The 21,258-nt window shown below is 40.2% G+C and overlaps 1 protein-coding gene across 2 annotated transcripts in view; it reads left to right on the top strand.

The window, feature by feature from the left end:
* The window catches only part of LOC143930510 (synaptotagmin-15-like), a 218,436-nt gene that overhangs the window by 114,370 nt on the left and 82,808 nt on the right, over nucleotides 1–21,258 (top strand). For both annotated transcript variants that reach the window (XM_077454866.1, XM_077454865.1), the window contains exon 4: nucleotides 8,702–8,997. In XM_077454866.1, coding sequence (XP_077310992.1) covers nucleotides 8,702–8,997 — 296 coding nt within the window. The remainder of the gene's footprint in view (nucleotides 1–8,701; nucleotides 8,998–21,258) is intronic.

The following is a 21,258-nucleotide window of genomic DNA, read 5'->3' as shown; positions in this document are numbered from 1 at the left end:
TCAGGATAACAACCGATGTTGCTAAAAGCCGCTCGGCCGTTATCCCGGAGGAGCGCCACTTGCCACTCTTCCCGGGCCTCCCGATGACACGGAAGACCCGACCGACAATCTTATGGTGGCCAGGGACAGACTGCAATGAAGCCGGAAACGGCTTTGTTCCAGCCTCCTGATTGTAAACACGGAAGCGACGTCACAACGTCACTTCCTGTTTATTTGGCTGCCAATGGCACTGGTTTAAAAATATATACAGTATTCAGAATTGATGAAAATGGTGATCTGAATACTTTGAAGTGCAAAGGAGGGATCGGGGGTCTTTTAGACCCCTGATCCCCCCGTAAAGAGTGCCTGTCACCACCTATTACTCTTACAAGGGATGTTTACATTCCTTGTGACAGCAATACAAGTGATCAAAATTATTTTTTTTTTAAACACAACTTAATCATATAAAATAAATAAGATTTTTTTTTAAAGCTCCCCCGTCCCCGCGAGCTTGCGCATATGGAAGTCGCACCTGCATATGTAAACGGTGTTCAAACCACACATGTGAAGTATCGCCGCAATCTTTAGAGTGAGAGCAATTCTAGCACTAGACCTCCTCATCTGCCACAAACACAAATGGGAGGCCCACCACGTTGTCTGCTGGAGGTGGCAAGCCCAAGCTGCCAGTCTGGAGATGCCTGTAGAATTCAGTCTTGGCGATGACTCCTCTATCCGACATACGGCCATTCTACCCCACATCCAGATACAGAAATTCATACTTTGCCAACACCAATGCCAACAACATGATTCTACTGTACCCCTTGCAGTTATAGTAGTACGACCCCGAGTTGGGGGGTGGGACGATCCGGACGTGTTTCCTTTCCCATCTATCTCACCACCACAGTTGGGAGGCCACAGTCTGCCATTCCTGTGGGTTGGAAGGAAACTGAATATAAAGAAGGTCCGTGAAAATAACTACTACTGTATTTGTTTCAGTGACTAAAGTACTATACATAAAATAGTGGACGAAATAAAAAATATATAAAGTGAATCACCATGCGATTTGTTAAAAATGACGAAAAACGCATACAAAGTGCTAGTGCTGAACAATAAATAGATCTGAAAAGAAAATCTGCTAAGTCAAAGTATATGTGTAACAGTGTACAAAAGTAATCATTAGCTAGATAAGGCAAAAGATGTAAGTAATGCTTGCCTTGTGACTAAAGAAATCGCATATGGTGTTAAAGCCAAGGGAGGGTTAAGCAAAGTGACTCTGTGCGGGTGTCTTTATACCATAGACTTAAATATCGGTGCAGTGCACTAAATAGAATCATACAATCAAAGAAAATAAATCAAATTGTTGAATCAAAACAAAAACGCATAAACGATCCAAGTGTTGGTGAGAGGGAAACAACCCTCTGGGAATAATCCAAAACAGAAGGAAAAAGGTGCACAGTGTTTGAAGCTATAAAAAATATAAAAAAACAACAATGGAACAGTAATCCTAGTTAAAATTGTCCATTCAGCTGGTGCAACAACAAGTGGCGATTAGCCCAAAATCGCATGTAACAAGACAGTCGCCTGCAATGCTGGTGCTTAAAATATATGTGCACTATAAGGTAGAGATTTAAACAGTGATAATGGTGATGGTGGATATCTCCCACGTGGTCCTGTGTAATCAGAATATGGGTGTCCCCTTACCTTACAGCTGTAAGGTAACAGCATATGGTATATGTATCCTCAGGGTTCCTGGTGGTCCTTATCCCTCGAGGTCCTATTCACGTGTCCCCGGGTCCTGGCGTCTCCTGCCTACTGTGCCGTATTGGGCTCTGTAAGTGGTCCATCAGCGGTACTTCAGCGTGGGGGGGGGAAATTGGTGGTATACCTCGGCGGTTTTATGCAAGGGGTTAAACAGATAAGGAGGAAGGGAGCTCCATAGTATAGTATTTTTCAACAGTATTGAAATTTATTTATAAAAACAGCTTTGGTACTCACAAACAGACAGAGTTTTTGTATGGTGTATAAACGAGCCTCGAGCTCGATTGCGTCACTTCCGGTAGCGTCCCGACTAGTGTTCGTCACGGTCATGAAGTCACGTGACCGTGACGAACACTAGTCGGGACGCTACCGGAAGTGACGCAATCGAGCTCGAGGCTCGTTTATACACCATACAAAAACTCTGTCTGTTACTCTGTGAGTACCAAAGCTGTTTTTATAAATAAATTTCAATACTGTTGAAAAATACTATACTATGGAGCTCCCTTCCTCCTTATCTGTTTAACCCCTTGCATAAAACCGCCGAGGTATACCACCAATTTCCCCCCCCCACGCTGAAGTACCGCTGAGGGACCACTTACAGAGCCCAATACGGCACAGTAGGCAGGAGACGCCAGGACCCGGGGACACGTGAATAGGACCTCGAGGGATAAGGACCACCAGGAACCCTGAGGATACATATACCATATGCTGTTACCTTACAGCTGTAAGGTAAGGGGACACCCATATTCTGATTACACAGGACCACGTGGGAGATATCCACCATCACCATTATCACTGTTTAAATCTCTACCTTATAGTGCACATATATTTTAAGCACCAGCATTGCAGGCGACTGTCTTGTTACATGCGATTTTGGGCTAATCGCCACTTGTTGTTGCACCAGCTGAATGGACAATTTTAACTAGGATTACTGTTCCATTGTTGTTTTTTTATATTTTTTATAGCTTCAAACACTGTGCACCTTTTTCCTTCTGTTTTGGATTATTCCCAGAGGGTTGTTTCCCTCTCACCAACACTTGGATCGTTTATGCGTTTTTGTTTTGATTCAACAATTTGATTTATTTTCTTTGATTGTATGATTCTATTTAGTGCACTGCACCGATATTTAAGTCTATGGTATAAAGACACCCGCACAGAGTCACTTTGCTTAACCCTCCCTTGGCTTTAACACCATATGCGATTTCTTTAGTCACAAGGCAAGCATTACTTACATCTTTTTCCTTATCTAGCTAATGATTACTTTTGTACACTGTTACACATATACTTTGACTTAGCAGATTTTCTTTTCAGATCTATTTATTGTTCAGCACTAGCACTTTGTATGCGTTTTTCGTCATTTTTAACAAATCGCATGGTGATTCACTTTATATATTTTTTATTTCGTCCACTATTTTATGTATAGTACTTTAGTCACTGAAACAAATACAGTAGTAGTTATTTTCACTGACCTTCTTTATATTCAGCACTGCCACTTTATGCAACTCTGCTACCTAAAAAATCGCATTGGGACCACCAGTCTTATTTATCATTAATTGTTTTTCTTATCCATTTGTCTACCACTCAAAATACTACTACGCATAGGAGTGAGGGTCCCTCACTATATATACATATATATATATTTTTTTTATTTTTTATATACATATATTGTCTTTTCTTTTTCTACGTTCCATTTATTACCTGTAGTGGAGACGATATTACATTTATCTTCTAATCTTTTGAGTACCTATTGAATATATTAAACCTGTTTTAACTAGATTCTTCACCATAGTACCGCGCACCACTACCTTTTTACCTTTTGTCTTCTCCAATTGGGGTTCAAGTACCCCATTTCAGTGTGTGCAGCGGTGCAACAATTAGATTACTCTTTGATTAGGCGCAGGAATATTCTCTTTTATACTTGGAAGGAAACTGGATTCAAACAAGAAAAAAAAAATTGTACTTTTGCACATAACATTGCAAGCAGATTAGACACAAACATTCTTTGCCAACATAAGTATAACATTTATTTAAATTAGTATTTAAAGTCAAAAGTATAAGGTACACTTATCAGATTCCTCGCCCCCTCTGATGGCCCATTGCAAAAAAATATATGGGGGGAGATGTTTTGGACAAGTAACCGTCTCCACTTCATTGAGAGCTGAATGCATAAATAATGTGTGTTACTTTGGCCAGCCCCTCCGTACTTACACTATTGGCAGCCCAGTGGACAGGTAAGAAGTGTAATAATAAAAAAATATGAATGCACACTGTCCAAACTGAAGCACATTTTTACATTCCTCAATTATCTATCAAGATAATAGGAGCTTTGGTGAATTCATCCATAAATATGACCACAAAAGAGGTAGGTATAGTGTGTATTGGTTTGGCAAAGTCAGCAGATTGAGTATTGGTATCGGTTTACGGTGGGGGGGGGCTCCAAATGAGTTTTGGCCCCCCAAAAAAACCTCTTGCACTATGCCTGAATTTTAGAACACCAAAAAACATTTGTACACATTTTAGGGGGTGTTTAGGGTAAGCACTACAATGGAGCTGACAAAATACATTGTTAAGTGACTAGGCTAGGGGTGTATGGCCCCATGATAGCATGCTGGGAAGGTTAGTGAAGGCAAATATGCATGAAGGACAAAAAAGGAGCACTAAAAGCTTGCAGCATGCATGAGAACAAAGAGGACATTCACAGCATATTACAATCATGGTAAATATGGAATGATGAAAGAAATACAATACATTAGCAAACATTAAATACATAGAATGTGATGTTAAAGGATAAAACTTACCTTAATATAGTCCTTCTGCAGGACCTGAATTTTGGCAGAAAAGGTCTCTGGAATAATGATTTCCAGAACCTGGGGGGAGATCCCCGTCGTAAACTTAATATTCTCCCCGTTGCCAAGTACCACAAGGTGGCGACGAGCCTTTACTCAGGAGTGATGGCTTGCCACATGCATGTGTCCTGCTTGGCATTATGAAGGGTAAGCAAAGCCAACAGACAATGAAAAACGGGTTCTGCCAATCGGAGATGATTCCTAAAATCATCAGGATTATTCTCCTGGAGCTCCTGCAGCAAAGGCATGTGAGAGAATTGGTCATGATTAAGTAACCAATTCTCCGTCCATAAGTATAAGGAAGTATTCCTGCGCCTAATCAAGGTAAATCTAGAAAACAAGGAACGTTGTACTGCTGCACGCACTGTGGTGGGGTACCTGAACCCCAGTGAGAAAAAATGGAAAAAACAGAAGTAGTGGTGCGCTGTACTGTGACAGGGAGTCTAGCCTGAAGGCTGGTAAGCTCTATAGGCACTAGAATAATATAGAGATGTTAGACGATATATATGTCGTCACATAAGGCAAAAGATATATGTAAAGCAGTGTGCGTTTTTTTATGAGGGGATAGTAAGGAACCCTCAAAAGCACTATAACGTTATAGCAAAGGTAAATTCAAGTATAGATGCAATAATATACGAAAAAACACACAATCAAAATATTTAAAACAAGTGATTCCCAATGCGATTTGTTGTGGCTGTCAAAATCGCATAAAGTGCCAGTGCCAAAAAATAAAATAATAATCCATGCAAAATTCCTCTACACCATAAAAATAGTTAAAACAATATAAATAAAGCAGTGAGCAAATTGATCATTCAACTGTGCAGAAAGTGGCAATTATAGAATAAAAATAAAACACATAAAGTGTCAGTGCTGAGGGAATAAATGCAAAATCCCTCTAAAACAATATGGAACTATGCACAATGCCTAAAACAGTATTGAAGCTATGCAAAATGCCAAAGTGAAAAAAATAAAATATATCGAAAAAATGTCCGTTACACTTGTGCAAGACCGGTGGCGATTATGTCAGAAAATCGCATGAAGTGCTAGTGTTTAAATAATAATAACATGTGCACTATATTTAATAAAAACAATATAATTGGTGGTGGTAGTGGTGATGGTGGATATATCCCTCGTGGTCCTGTGTGGTCAGGGTATGGGTGTCCCCTTACCTTACAGCTGTAAGGTAACAGCGTATAATATGTATATCCTCGGGGTCCCTGGTGCTCTTTGTCTTTTGAGGTTCTGCTGTGGTGTCCCCAGATCCTGGCGTCAGTATCCTGCCTATTGCGCTGTGTTGGTCCCTTTAAGTGGTAACTCAGCAACATTCAGCGTGGGGGGTGCCTCAACAATTGGTGTGTATATATAGGGTTAAAAAGATGTGGAGATAGGAAGCCCCATAGTGTAGTAGTTTTGACCATAAAATATTTTTATTTAAGCAAACAATAGGATACTCACAAACAAAGGAGATGTTTAAAACAGTGTATAAACGAGCATCGAGCTCGATTTGCGTCACTTCCGGTAGCTCTCGTCCCGATGCGTGTTCGTCATGGTCACGTGACTTCATCAAAGATCCCTGATGAAGTCACGTGACCGCGACGAATACGCAGCGGGCTGAGAGCTACCGGAAGTGACGCAAATCGAGCTCGATGCTCGTTTATACACTGTTTTAAACATCTCCTTTGTTTGTGAGTATCCTATTGTTTGCTTACATAAAAATACAGGACCACGAGGGAAATATCCACCATCACCACTACCACCACCAATTATATTGTTTTTATTAAATATAGTGCACATGTTATTATTATTTAAACACTAGCACTTCATGCGATTTTCTGACATAATCGCCACCGGTCTTGCACAAGTGTAATGGACATTTTCCGATATATTTTATTTTTTTCACTTTGGCATTTTGCATAGCTTCAATACTGTTTTAGGCATTGTGCATAGTTCCATATTGTTTTAGAGGGATTTTGCATTTATTCCCTCAGCAATGACACTTTATGTGTTTTATTTTTATTCTATAATTGCCACTTTCTGCACAGTTGAATGATCAATTTGCTCACTGCTTTATTTATATTGTTTTAACAATTTTTATGGTGTAGAGGAATTTTGCATGGATTATTATTTTATTTTTTGGCACTGGCACTTTATGCGATTTTGACAGCCACAACAAATCGCATTGGGAATCACTTGTTTTAATTCTCCATCCATAAACTCCTCCTCAACCTGTTCATGGACTGGTTAGGGTCAAAGCAATAACTCCAACACCAAGCCCAATAACAGCACGAGCTCTCCAACGAGAATGTAACGGCAACATGGCTAGAAAGCGGTTGACTGGTCAGAACGAACTAACAGAATGAGCTGAAAATTGGAAACGATTGGACAAGAACGCACTGTAAAACACAATAGTGAACTACAAATAGAACGCACTGAAAAACAGGAACAAACCGACAACACACACTGAAGAACAGATACAAACCCACAAGCACAAACTGTAAAGCAGAAATGAACTGAAAAGCATGAGGCTGAAAAGCGCGAATCGTCTCTCACCGAACTTCTACTAACACGAGATAAACATGAGAGTAGCAGAAGGAGCCCAAAGGGTGCCGCACTGGCTATTGAACTTCCTTTTTATATGCTTGCCGTACGTGTTGTACATCAGCGTGTTCTCACGTTCGGAATTGTTGGCCTACGTTTGTGTGACCATGGGTATGCAAGACAAGTTTTAGCCAACAATCTTCGGACAAAAATCCACGGTTTTGTTCCAATCGTGTGTATCGGGCATTAGCATTCATCATATTGTTGTCCATCATTGCTCTATTCTGGGATAGCAGGGTGTTCAAAATACTGCAAGAATATATTCCTGCAGAGTTTTCAGAAAGTTCAGGCTTTGTGAGGTGCAATCGTGTGTATGGGGCATTAGCATTCATCAGATTGTTGTCATTGGAGAATGATCCACTTTCTCCATGGGCCATAATCAGTGGGTAGGAGGCTTGCCCTTAGTCTTGTCCATGTTGGGTCTGTCACAGTATATATATAACACATTGGCTAGGCTTCTGATGCCGTTTGTTTTATCTACAAACATTCTTATTTGCATAGACAGTTTTTTGGTAAAGGTTGAACTAACCCTTTAAAGACAGTGCAGTGTGGTGCTGTGAAAAAAAAGCTCATAAACAGTACTAATAAATTGTTGTGCCACTGGCCAAATTGTACGAAACTGTGGGCTTTGGCTTTTCTTTTAAGGGTGAACACTCTTATGGCTTTAAAATTTGTTGTTGCTCTTAGTTCCAACAGTCAGCTTACCTATTACCACTTGGTAAAATAAATTAGGTGTCACGGCCAAAACCTAAAAAGGCCCCTTTTTCAGGTTGAAACTAATCAGACTAGGGTGCTGCTATTGTATTTAGGCAAAGCTAAATGTAAAGGTTAAAACCGCAATTGCAAATCCAAATATATGATGCCAGAATGTGGTGTTGTTCCTGTCTGTAAAAATTGTTTTGTAGCACCACAAAGAACTTAAAGGCACCTCCCAAGCATGCAATGTATATTGGTGTTTTTCCATGTTGCCCTTGAAGTCACAGCAAAAGAATAATCTTCTACATTTTTTTTTATTTTTGCTTTGTTAAATGTCACCCATGACAGTGCCCTACTTACAATATCTTGTTTGCCTATTAGCCTTGCAAAATGACCAGAATTCAGCATCAAGATTCACTCTCCCATCGACTTCAGTGGGGTTCCAAGCTAAATTTGTGTTTTGCTGACTTTAAATGTGAAAAACCCTCAAAAAAATCAAACATTGGCAGATTTATTGGTATCCTCTAATGACATTGACTGTACATCGATTGATCATTGGAAGCACCACTACTGCAATATTCTAGCTGTTGCTAAAAAAGTAAGCTATTAAAATTGGGACCCTTTTGTGTTATTATACAGAATAACAAGAAGCAGCATATGGAGGTCTTTAATGTATAAGCCAATTTAATTAGGAAAATAATTGCTTTCAGTAAAAAAATTAGATTCTGTGTTTATTACTGATATTTGATAATTAAGCTAATGTTTTTATTTTAATGATGGCTGCTAGAAAATATAATAATCAAATATACTTTTACAATTATTAGGGGCAGCATATATTTTGGGCTCCATCAACCCGGCTTTGTACAAATATCCAGATGATAATGAAGAAACTGATTTCCCAGAAGGAAATATTGGGCGCATTTGGTTTGCTGTAGAGTATGAACATGAGACAGAGAGATTGGTGGTTTCTCTTATTAAAGTAAGGAACCTTCACTTCAACTCAGACTCCTGCAACCCCTTTGTGAAGATGCATCTCCTGCCTGATGAAAGGCGCTCTCTTCAGTCAAAAACAAAACGTAAAACCTTGAACCCCCAGTTTGATGAAAACTTTGTCTTTCAGGTATGTTCACATAATGCACTTGTGCTGACATGTTTGAGACAATTATCAGGAGGAAGGTTCTCTGTTCACCGAGACTACTTAAATTCACAGAGGTAGTGAAGGGGACATCGGAGAGGTTGCTATGTTTAAACACTTCTGGTTCTACGCTTTTTTTGTAGTAGAAAGGAGAAAGGGTAGAACCTTTGTGAGGTCAGAATATTTGTCTGTGCTGTCTTTTCCGAGGGATGCCTGCTTCCTTCATGTCATGTTCTTTTGTTACAGTGATAAAACACAAGAGGAAATCCTCCAAATGGAACTACAGACAGTAGTGAAAGCCTGAGAAACTCTAATGCCAACCACAAAATCCGTCTGATTTTTTCCGACGGATTTTGTCCAAAACTGGTGTTACATACACACGGACAAAGTTATCGTAAAATCCGAACGTTCGGAACGTGGTGATGCTCATTGCGTACGATGGGACTACATAGAGGCTATTAGCCAATAGCTTTGGTCTCGTAATTTGATCTGAGCATGCGTGGCACTTTGTCCATCAGAATTCTCTACAAACTATCGGAAAAAGTCAAATCAGATATTTTTTTGCAAATTTTTAGATCCTGCCCTCAAATTTTTTCCATCTGAATTTCCGACGGAAAAAGTCCGATAGAGTCCACACACGATCGGATTTTCCGACAATATAATCCGATCGGACCTTTTCCGTCTGAATTTCCGACCAAGTGTACGGGGCATTACTCTTCTCCTATATACTTGTATATGAAATGTAAAAAATAAAAAAATTATTAAACCTATAGTTTAGCTTTAATATAGAGTTTAGTTACTGTAATTTTCAGCATAAATCATTTGCAGGGATTAAAAAGATTTAATTAATCCTAAAACAGCATGTATAATTGCAGAATGAAAACTGCAATAAAATCCTTTATACTCACAATTTTAACGTGGTAGAAGTGAAGCTCCATGCCCTGAATGGCTGGCTATAATGTATCTATTTCATAATCAGCATTGAGTATACTGTGGTCAGAATATTAAATGAGGATGTTTAATAATAGCCATTTAAAAGCCTGCCTCTTGCATATGGTAGCAGGACTGCACTCGCTTTGAGCCTATGACACAGCCGGCGGTGACCAGAGAAACCAGTCAGGCCTTGCCACAGTCTCATGCCCATGACCCTATTGAGCCTGTGAAGGCACCCACTTGTCAGTGCTTTGTAAGGACCCTACAATGGAAAACTGAAACAGTGCGCCATCAAGGAATTGGCAACATTTCAGGCTCTGATAAGTATATCTTACACCCCAAGAACTTGGGAGCTATGCAGTACTTTATATACAACCTCTGGATTACAAATGGTCCCTATGGGATCAGGACTATCAGTTTGCTTTCTGCAGCCTTATGCCACAATGCAAGAGAGGCCATACAGGAGTGGATATGCCACTGAGTGTTTTTAGTGGCTCTACACTGTGTGTACACAACCATCCTGTCTGACATACCTATTCTACACCATTGGAAAAGTTTTCCCTATCTTGGGTCATCCAAAAACCATCAGCACATTGCCAGCAGTATTTGTGTAATTGTGGTTAGTATTCCTCGTCACTACTGGATCCAACTATGCAGCAGAATGACATTGGAGATATACACTTTTTACCCCATGAGCATTGACAGTTTATATATCTTGGCCTCCATAGGTGCACAAGCTATTCAGTCTTAAGAGCTTTTGTGAACTGGAGGGTACAACCCTCTATACTAGATTTTTGCACAATTGCCACATGCCGCTGTCATCTTGGTCTTATTTATGGGTCTGAAAGAGGTGGACTTGGCTTGTTTTAATTAGTGCCTGTTTGTGTCTGTTAGTCATTGTTTTAAATATACATTTATGGTTTATCTAATAAAATTGTTTGCTATATTGATACATATAGTGGGCTACTTTTATGTTTTTGGGCTGGTTGAGCCGAGACAGGTTTTTTATTCTCAGTTCTAATTAATCTAAGGTTTACAAACATTTTTTTGCCCTTTGTGTTTACAGCACCAATGCATTCTGAGGAGTAAGCCATATCAGTGCTAAGCAGGTGTGCATCCTCCAGATCTGTCATTTTTGCTCAATTGTGTGCAGCTTCCTTGCTTCCATGTTACTGGAGAGACACACTCTTGCAAAGTGATTTGGTTTACCACATGCAGTACAGATTTTCCCATATGCAGGACACCTTTCTTTCGCTTGTACATGCACATTGCTGCAATACTTGCATGATGCAGGCTTCCTCCCAGGTGAATTGTGTAGGCGATTCTAGTGCTGAAACTTGTGCTGGTGGTTCTTGAACCTTTGCTGTTGTTTAGAGGCTGCATTGATATTGTCAATCAGTTTATCCTGCTGCATAGCTTTCATATGTTGGTCAGTAAGTTCTGCTATACGACACATCTCAATTGCTGTTTGTAGGTCTAAATCATGTTTCCTCAATAGATGACAGCTTGTGCTATTTTATCACAAATAAGTTCATGGCATTTTTAGGGGGCCTGAAGAAAGCTTTGAATGCATCCAGAATGGCTTTAGTTTAGCTCTTTTGCTCCCCTATGCGGCTCAGATTATGCTTGTAATCATGGAGGCATTCACTGCCCACCACCCCCCTCACTGTGGCTGCTTGCACTGCTGCAGGCTTCTCATTTAACCCTGTGGCTAGGGAATAGTGCTCAAACTCAGCCCTGAAATTGTCCCAGTTACTGCTGATATCTCCACCCACCCTCATTGCATCAGGCAGTGGAATGCTATTAGCTGCCATGATGCCGTTTTCCTTGCTTTAAATGCTCAGCTTCCAGGACAAGAACAGAAAAGAGGAGAAATCAACCAGCAATTACATATAACCACCGCCTTATCCCACATATATAGGATCAATAGAAAAAGAAAACATGCCCCAAGGGACTTTATGGGTGGGGTTAAAAGTGTAGTCGGTCCAAAAATATATAAAAATGTAAAAAATACAAATTTTATTCATACATAATAATAACACAAACAAAAAATACAAGAAAGCAGCATATTATACGCAGAGCCTCTTACAGGATGTACATTGAAGAAGCCAAAGATTCTTAAAAAATCAAAGCATTATCCAATATACTCCCAATATCCAACATGTTTTCGGATTAATATTTATGTCTAATTTCTTCTTCAGGGATCGCAAAGAGAGACTGCAATATCTAGCAAACATACAAAAATAATATTCATTAATTAGAGTATAACATGTGACATAAAGCATGTATAAATGGTTCAAACAGAGGATGCGGGAGGAGTTTAAAATACACTTACTAGGAGGATCAGACTACATCAAAAATACTGCTAAAGAAACAAAGCAAGACTCCAGGGTTTCAGCATCCAGATAATGCTAAAGGAAATTCCAAAAGCTCCGAAGTAATTTGGTTGCAAGTTTCACATTGATTGTAATGGAACAAATTAAAACATAATTCATGGATAGTCTAATTGAATGGAAAAAATCACAATACAAGCTATAGACTACCAATTAGGCAATTGCTCTCATCAATATTGAAGGCCCAGAGAAAGTGGAGACATTGGGGGTCGCCTTGTCCACAAGGGGGCAGGTCATATGAAGGCATGAAACCCCTAGATGAATAATGAAAAAAAATACAAAATAATAATAATAGTATTCAGCTCAGTGACATCTCTCTATCAGACTGGCAAGTTATAAAATGAAATATAATGAAGAGAAAATCTGTCTTCAAAGGCTCACACAAGTATTGAAAATATCGGTATAACTTTAACTAATAAGCCCAGCTTCCAGGACAAGACTGCAAATGCTAGGAGGCACAATCGGTACTAAAAACACTCACATCAAGGCTAGCAGGCTCTCAGCATCAAATGTGTAGGAACAGCTTGGATTCAGATACTTCTGACACCATGTTTCATGTGATGTAAGTGAAGACAGCACAAGCCATTACTGCATTACTGCACAGCAGTCATGTCCATTGAATAATATTCAGCAGGAACAGGAAACACAACACAGGAAGTAAGTACAACAGAGATGCATCCTAGAGTTCCAAATAAACAAACATAACATCCATAACAATTTGCATACATCCGAATCTCCGAATAACAAAAATGTAGTCTAAATTTCTATTGGCCACCATATACATAGAACTCCAAAATATACACATAGCTGCCACATGTCACTTACCTTCCTCACTCCTGTGCTTCCAGGCTTCCTTTCTTTCTTGGCCTCAGTGCTGGGACAAGGTCAATCAGCGCCCAGGGCGAACATGCCAAGCTGTGCCCCCCATGACCAATTATCTTACACACACCTGATCATTAGAACTACATATAGAGTGCAGAGGCCAGGATTGGATACATTAAGAAGTACAAGGATCCGGAGCAAAAATAATGTACAGTGTGCAGGAGTCAAGAGATGAAAACATACAGAGTGCAGAGGTAAGGTGTATGTACAGTAATATACAATGTGCAGGAGTCATGAGCGGATAAACTAGTTTAGAGTGCAGAGACCACGAGTATATACAACCTAGTGCACAGCAGTACCCCTATGAGGCATTTTACACGTACATATATACCCACATGTACATCAAACACACACATATATACATAAACCCATTTATGTGCCTGCCAGACCCAGGTGTCTTCTCTGACTTTCTCTTTCATAAAGGTTCAAATCCCAACTCCAGTAAAATAAAAAACTCACCCTTGGCGGGGCACCCCACTCAGTTTAGTCTAGGGGCAGAGGATTAAAGTGACTGTTTTTAATAGCAAATATGTCATACTTAACTGCTCTGTATAATGGTTTTGCACAGAGCAGCCACGATTCTCTTTTTCCCTCAATGGCACTCCTGGCCCCTACCCCTTGCCAAGTGCCCATAGCAAGCAGCTTGTTATGGGAGCACTTGTGAGGGCTTGCTCCTGAGCTGGCTCTGTGTGTCTATAGACACACAGAGTGCAGCTCAGTCCTGCCCCCTCCTCTCTGGAATGTGAATGAAAGCAGCAGGAGCCAATAGCTCCTGCTGCTCTCTCTGAGCAAATGAGGAGGGAGAGAGTGCAACCACTGCAATTTAAATCTCTTCCCTATATTTACTATGTGTATCACCACATATGTGTCTCCCCATATATGTTAGTGTATTTTTCTTTGTATCAGCATGGTGCTTAAGTCCTATATGTATGCTATAAATACATTTATAAATTAAATTAAATTTAGTGTATATGTCATTACCTCAAGTGAATTATATGTCACATGAATATGAAAACAAAATACCCAGACTCCCGGTGCTGTACATATAATACCAAAACATATTACAATTACAAATATCAATTACAAATCACGGGTATGGGGGACAAAAATCCCCTTGTGTAAAAACAATTTAGTGAGGGAGTTAAGACCGGATTCCTGATGCTGTAAAAAACAATATAAAATACTATAACATATAATGTGAATAACTTCCAAATAATATTCAAACAACTCTAGTCAAATTCTTATAGTTCAGCTGCACACAATTTGGTGCAGGAGTTCCTACCAAACTCCCAGTGCTGCAAATCAAACAAATAGTGCAAAGCAGTCCCCTAAAAACAAACAGGCCACTAGAGAGCCACTGATATTGTGCACATTGATGGATTGAGATGGGACGCAAGTATTAGGTGGGTGGGGGAGGGGGGAGAGCTGCACAATGAAGGCTTTTTACCTTAATGCAGAGAATATATTAGGTAAAAAAAATCTTCAGTCTTTAGAAGCACTTTAAGGTATAAATACTTAAAGGTTAAATTCACCTTTAAATAAAAAATAATAAATAATAAAAACATTTGTTTTTTCAGGTAAGAATTGTGCATTTATTATAATTTAAAACCGGAGCCTGCAAAGTATTGCACCTGTCATCGGCAGATCACGGGTACAATGTCAGGCTCCTGCAGACACTACCCACAGCTCTGTTGCCTATACCTCTGTATGGGCTGTCATTTTCAGAGCTGTAGACAGAGTAAATGAACTACAGGCATGCCGATTAGTGTGCTTGTAGTTCATTTAACTACTTGCCGACCAGTGGCCACAGTTGTAATGCGGCAGGTTGGCACTGTTGTGCGAATCACCGTCATGGTACGTCGACTCTTTAAATCGGCATGGCAGGCACACGTGCACCCACGGCGTGTCCCCGGAGCCAATGTGCAAGGCTGGCGGGCACAACGTCCACCAGGCAGCCGCAATCACTCCTGACAGAGCCAGAACCAGGGATCTGTGTGTGTAAACACAAAAATCCCAGTTCTGTCTTGGGAGTAGAGACAAATCGTGTATTCCTACTAAGTAGGAACAGTGATATGTCTCCTCCCCCAGTCAGTCCTATCCCCCCACACTTAGAACACACAGTGAGGGAACACATTTAACCCCTTGATCGCCCCCTAGTATTAACCCCTTCCCTGCCAGTGACATTTAAACAGTATCAGTTGCTCTTTTTAGCTCTGATCGGTCCCAAAAAAGTGTCCGATCTGTCCGCCATAATGTCTTAGTCCCAATAAAAATCGCAGATCACCGACATTACTAGTAAACAAAAAAAAATGATAATATAATATATATAAAATAATATTTTGTAGAAGCCATAACTTTTGCGGAAACCAATCAATATACGCTTATTGCGTTTTTTTTTTTACCAAAAATATGTAGAAGAATACATTATTCTTGATTATTAATTATTTTTTTTGGATATTTATTATAGCAAAAAGTAGAAAATGTTGTGTTTTTTAAAAATTGTGACTCTTTTTTTGTTTATAGCACAATACAAAAATAAAAAAAAAACGCAGAGGTGATCAAATACCACCAAAAGAAAGTTCTATTTGTGGGGAAAAGGGACATAAAGTTTGTTTGGGTATGACCGCGCAATTATCAGTTAAATCAACGCAATGCCATATCGCAAAAAATGGCCTGGTCATTAAGGGGGGAAATCCTTCCAGGGTTTAAGTGATTAAACTGCAAGTTTGTCTGCCGTGCTGGAAGACGGGACTTGTAGTTTCTACTTTTAAAGACTCCTGTAAATGAATGATGTGGCTTTATGGGCAATTTCCTGAACAGCCATGCTGTTTTTAAAATCTGACAGTGGGTGTGCGCAGAAGAACCTCTGCCTGCTGTCACATTGGGAAGGGGTGATGCTGAGGAAAGGGGGCAATTGGAACATGTATAGGATTGTAACATGTTCTGAAAGTTTAACTTATCCTTTAAGCTGGTACATGTGCACAATTAAATTTTTTTGCTCCGCCCACTGGCTGACAGATTTCTCCATCCATACAAGTGGGGTGTATTCAGGAATCCCCCCTCACTGGGACATTGTATCCTGACAGTAGTGACTATCCCCTGTCAGAACACACTGATCAGCACTGTTGCTGTTTGTCTGCAAGCAGGTAATTGAACAAGGATTTCCAGAAGTCCCTTTCAGCAGAAGCTGCTATAATGATCGGCTTCTACCTAATACAGACGTCTACACACCGAGCAATATTCAGCCCCTGCTGAACCAGATGAATGTTGATCTGTGTACCCAGTTTTACCTTATCCCTTGCTTCAGCAGGTTCCCCGCAGTGCTGTTACTGGTCCCCTGCAGCTCCTGTGTAAGTTGGGACTGACTGTGGTCACACTCCAGCCTCCACTTTGTTTCATACCGGGTTAATCTTCCTTTAAATGTGATGATGTTTTAGGGAAGAGAAGAACACTGGAGCTGGCTGGAGTAAAGAATCAGGTAAGTAAAAAAGGCTATACTCCCCTTGTCCCCCCTCCCCCACACTGCATGCATGGACTTCTTTACTTTCTTGGAGTTGGGCTAGGATAAGCCATTCCATTCTTTTCTGTGTATACTTATATTCTTTATATATATATATATATATATATATATATATATATATATATATATATATATATATATATATATATTCTGTAATAGCTTTGGAATTAGTGGGACTTTTCAGGTGCTACAGATTTATTCCACATACACATTATATCTTACAACAAGAATTTTTAATGTGTAATACAATGTGTATAATGTGTATGTGGAATACATCTATGGAGCACCTGAAAAGCCCCACTAATTCCTAACCCATTAAAGAATTTTACTTTCTCTTTCAATAAACTACAGTGTAAGGTTCTCTTCCTTGCCCCGCCCGGGGGGTGGGTGACGACTCACAGGAACTCAATAAGGGAGCCCGGGAGAGCGTGATATTTTTCTGGAAAGGAGTCTGGCAGTGGGCAAGGGTGCATTCTGTTTGTTTTTGGCCAGGCAACAGGGGCATACAAGTGTCACAGCTAGATTTTGTGGACCAATTTCTTCTTCTCCCAACCTGACACCCCCTCCCACACTGTGCCCAGGGCAGAAGCCCTTCCCGCTCACCCCTTGTACCAGCCCTGCTTGGTCTGCACTGGTCAGCATCTAGCACCTCAGTAACATTTTATCATTTGCCTCCATGTCTCTTCAGGGAAACCAATACCTGCCTGTTTTGTCCTGATTTTCTGTGTATCGATCTCTTCTCTCACAATTAATTTTGCTTGTCTGCTGTCCGTCCTGACCCTTGGCTTGTTTCCAGATCTTCATCTTTGCTGTTCAATTCTACTGTACTTCCTGATGTTCTTTCCCACCTGGCCTCTTCAGCTTATAAGGGTTAGACCATGCGTTACAGCATGGGGGTAACAACCAGTACCAATACTCAGTGAAATCTATCTCCACTATCAAGAGCTCGGGTGAAAAACTGCTGGTGCCTATTATTATTATTATTATTACTATTTTTTACAGGTACTTGTATAGCGCTGTCAATTTACACAGCACTTTACATATACATTGTACATTCACATCAGTCCCTACCCTCAAGGAGCTTACAATCTATGGTCCCTAACACACATACTAGGGCTAATTTAGAGGAGAGCAAATTAAGCTAACCAGCATGTCTTTGGAGTGTGGTAGGAAGTGGAGTACCCAGAGGAAACCCACACAGGCACATGGAGAATATGCAAACCCCGTACAGGTAGTGCCGTGGTTAGAATTCAAACTAGCAACCCTAGTGCTCCCAGGCAGTTGTGTTAACCACTTAGCCTGTTCACATCTTACTGCTTCCACTGTCATGCATTTTTGCTTGTGTTTTGTTTATGTTCTTTAATTTGCTTTTAGTGCATTTACATGTGTTTTTTATGCACTTTTAAGAATTTTCATGCATTTTACAAGAGCTTTCATATGTTTAATAGGCTTCAATGAGCCAGAAAATGAAGATAAATGCATATAATATCGATCATGCCTTATGTTTTTACAATGCAGTGCATGGATGTGAATAGTCTCATTGGAATCAATGTATATTCATGACACCTGCATGTTTATGCTCTGTAAAAATGCACATAAAAGCACACAGATGTGAACCAGGCCTTAGACTCCTCCCTGGTTGATTCATTGCCATCGGTTAGCACGTGAGCTTACTTCTTGCAGAACAGTACATCAGTTTATTTTTTAATATTGTATGGTGCAACTGTTGGAATGTAATTTTCTTCCCTTTTGTATTGGACTGTTCTGTATTCATGAAGTCAAGTGCTACATCTCTTTGTATGTATTCTTCCTGTTCTGGAATCTGTACATTTTGTACTTTGTAAATCCATAAACCTAAATCAGGAGCGCGCAGATCTGTGGAAGTGAAGATGGCTGAAAAGTTAGAGGGGCTTTTAAACTAGGCGATGGGGGGGGAGGGTCCAGAGGTAGAGATAGTCAGTGCGGAACATATTCCAGAGGGTAGTATTGGGGGCATTAGTGGTAGGTTGACTAAACCCGAGGATAGTATTGTAACAAGTCCTAATTGCAACCTCGGAACACCCAATAAGAGACAGTATATGACCTGTCTAAACTGTTCACCAATGCTAGAAGTCTGGTGGACAAGATGGTAGAACTAGAGGTACTGTTGTACGAGGAGGATTTCGATTTTGTGGGAATTTCAGAGACTTGGTTCAACAGCTCTCATGATTGGCTGGCAACCATTCAAGGTTATTCCCTTTATTGCAGGGATAGAGAGGGTAAAAAAACGGGAGGGGTATGCCTGTATATCAATAATAATGTACAAGTGAATGTGAGAGATGACATCACTAAGGGAGCAAGGGAGGAGGTGGAATCCTTATAGGTAGAGCTCCTAAGTAAGAAAACTAAGGAGAAAGTAATACTGGGAGTATACCTTAGGTCCCCTAACCTGGGGAGGGGGAGACAGAACTCCTATCACAATTTGGATTAGCGGCAAGGATGCGAAGTGTCATCATAATGGGGGATTTTAATGATCCAGACATAGACTGGGCAGAAGGAACCGCACATTTGTCTAAGGCTTGCCAGTTCCTAAATGTGTTGCAGGACAGTTTCATGGTTCAGAAGAACCATAAAAATTATACGTGCCAACTAGAAACAAAGCGTTACTAGACCTACTGATTACCAACAATACAGACCTGATCACGGATTTTGGAAATAAGGGCCAATTTAGGAAAAGGCGATCACAGGTCAATTATCTTCAGTATAAATCACATAAATAGGAAACATAAGGGGAATACAACGATAATGAATTTCAAAAGAGACAATTTCCCTAAACTACGAACCTTGCTAGAAGATATTAATTGGGATAAAATCTTAGGAGATTCAATAAGAGCATTAGCCAGTGCATCCCATTGGGAAATACATTTAAAAGAGAAAACAAAAGTCCTGGGTGGCTTAACTCCAATGTAAAAATGCATATAAAAGCAAAGGAGAAGGCCTTCAAAAAATACACGGCTGAGGGATCGTCATCAGCATTCAAAATTTACAAAGAATGCAACAAGAAATGTAAGGGTGAAATTAGAGCGGCTAAGAAGAACACAAAAGACACAGCAGAGGAGAGCAAAAAAAATACCAAGAAATTATTTAGGTATATAAACAGTAAAAGAGGGAGGACAGACCATATTTGCCCCATAAAGAATGAAGAAGGGAATTGTGTTAACAAGGATGGTGAGATGGCGAAGGTATTGAATTTATTCTTCTCCTCAGTCTTTACAAAGGGAAATGGGGGGGGATTCAGTAATCTAAACTGCAATGTTTTTCCTCATGACACATCACAGGAAGCATCCTCATGGCTAACACAGGACAGAATTAGGAATAGACTTGAAAAACTTAACATTATTAAATCACTGGGACCAGATGGCTTGCACCTGAGGGTCTTTAGGGAACTCAGTCAAGTAATTGCCAGACCGTTGTTCCTAATTTTTACTGACAGTCTACTGGCTGGAATGGTACCAGCTGATTGGAGAAAAGGCAATGTAGCACCAATATTTAAAAAGGGCCCAAAATACATCCCTGGGAATTACAGACCAGTTAGCCTAACATCAATAGTATGCAAGCTCTTGGAAAGGATGATTAGGGACTATATACACGATTTTAGTAATGAGAACGGTATCATTAGCAGTAATCAGCATGGATTCATGAAGAATCGTTCTTGCCAAACCAATCTATTAACCTTCTATGAGGAGGTGAGTTGCCATCTAGATAAAGGAAGGCCCGTAGTCATGGTGTATCTGGATTTTGCAAAAGCATTTGACACAGTTCCCCATAAATGTTTACTGTACAAAATAAGGTCCGTTAGCATGGACCATAGGGTGAGCACATGGATTGAAAACTGGCTATAAGGGCGAGTTCAGAGGGTGGTGATAAATGGGGAGTACTCAGAATGGCCGGGGGTGGGTAGTGGGGTCCCCCAGGGTTCTGTGCTGGGACCAATCCTATTTATTTTATTCATAAACGACCTGAAGGATGGAGTAAACAGTTCAATCTCTGTATTTACAGACAATAATAAGCTAAGCAGGGCAATAACTTCTCTGCAGAATGTGGAAACCTTGCAAACAAATCTGAACAAATTAATGGGGTGGGCAACTACTTGGCAAATGAGGTTTGATGTGGAAAAATGTAAAATAATGCATTTGGGTGGCAAAAATATGAATGCAATCTACTCATTGGGGAGAGAACATCTGGGGGAATCAAGGATGGAAAAGGATCTAGTAGATGATAGGCTCAGCAACAGCATGCAATGCCAAGCTGCTACTAGCAAAGCAAACAGAATATTGGCATGCATTAAAATGGGTATTAAAGCGATAATTCTTCCACTCTACAAGACTCTGGTCCAGCCTCACCTGGAGCATGCTGTCCAGTTCTGGGCACCAGTCCTCAGGAAGTATGTGCTGGAAATGGAGCAAGTAGAAAGAAAGGCACCAAAACTAAAAAAGGGACTGGGGGTTCTTGGTTATGAGGAAAGGTTACAAGCACTGA

Source organism: Lithobates pipiens, unplaced genomic scaffold, assembly GCF_037356315.1.
Source record: "Lithobates pipiens isolate NorthernLeopardFrog02 unplaced genomic scaffold, aLitPip1_a1.2 Scaffold_25, whole genome shotgun sequence".
Lineage (NCBI taxonomy): Eukaryota > Metazoa > Chordata > Amphibia > Anura > Ranidae > Lithobates > Lithobates pipiens.
The sequence above is the reverse complement of the archived record's forward strand: the minus strand, read 5'-3'. Positions and strand labels throughout refer to the sequence as shown.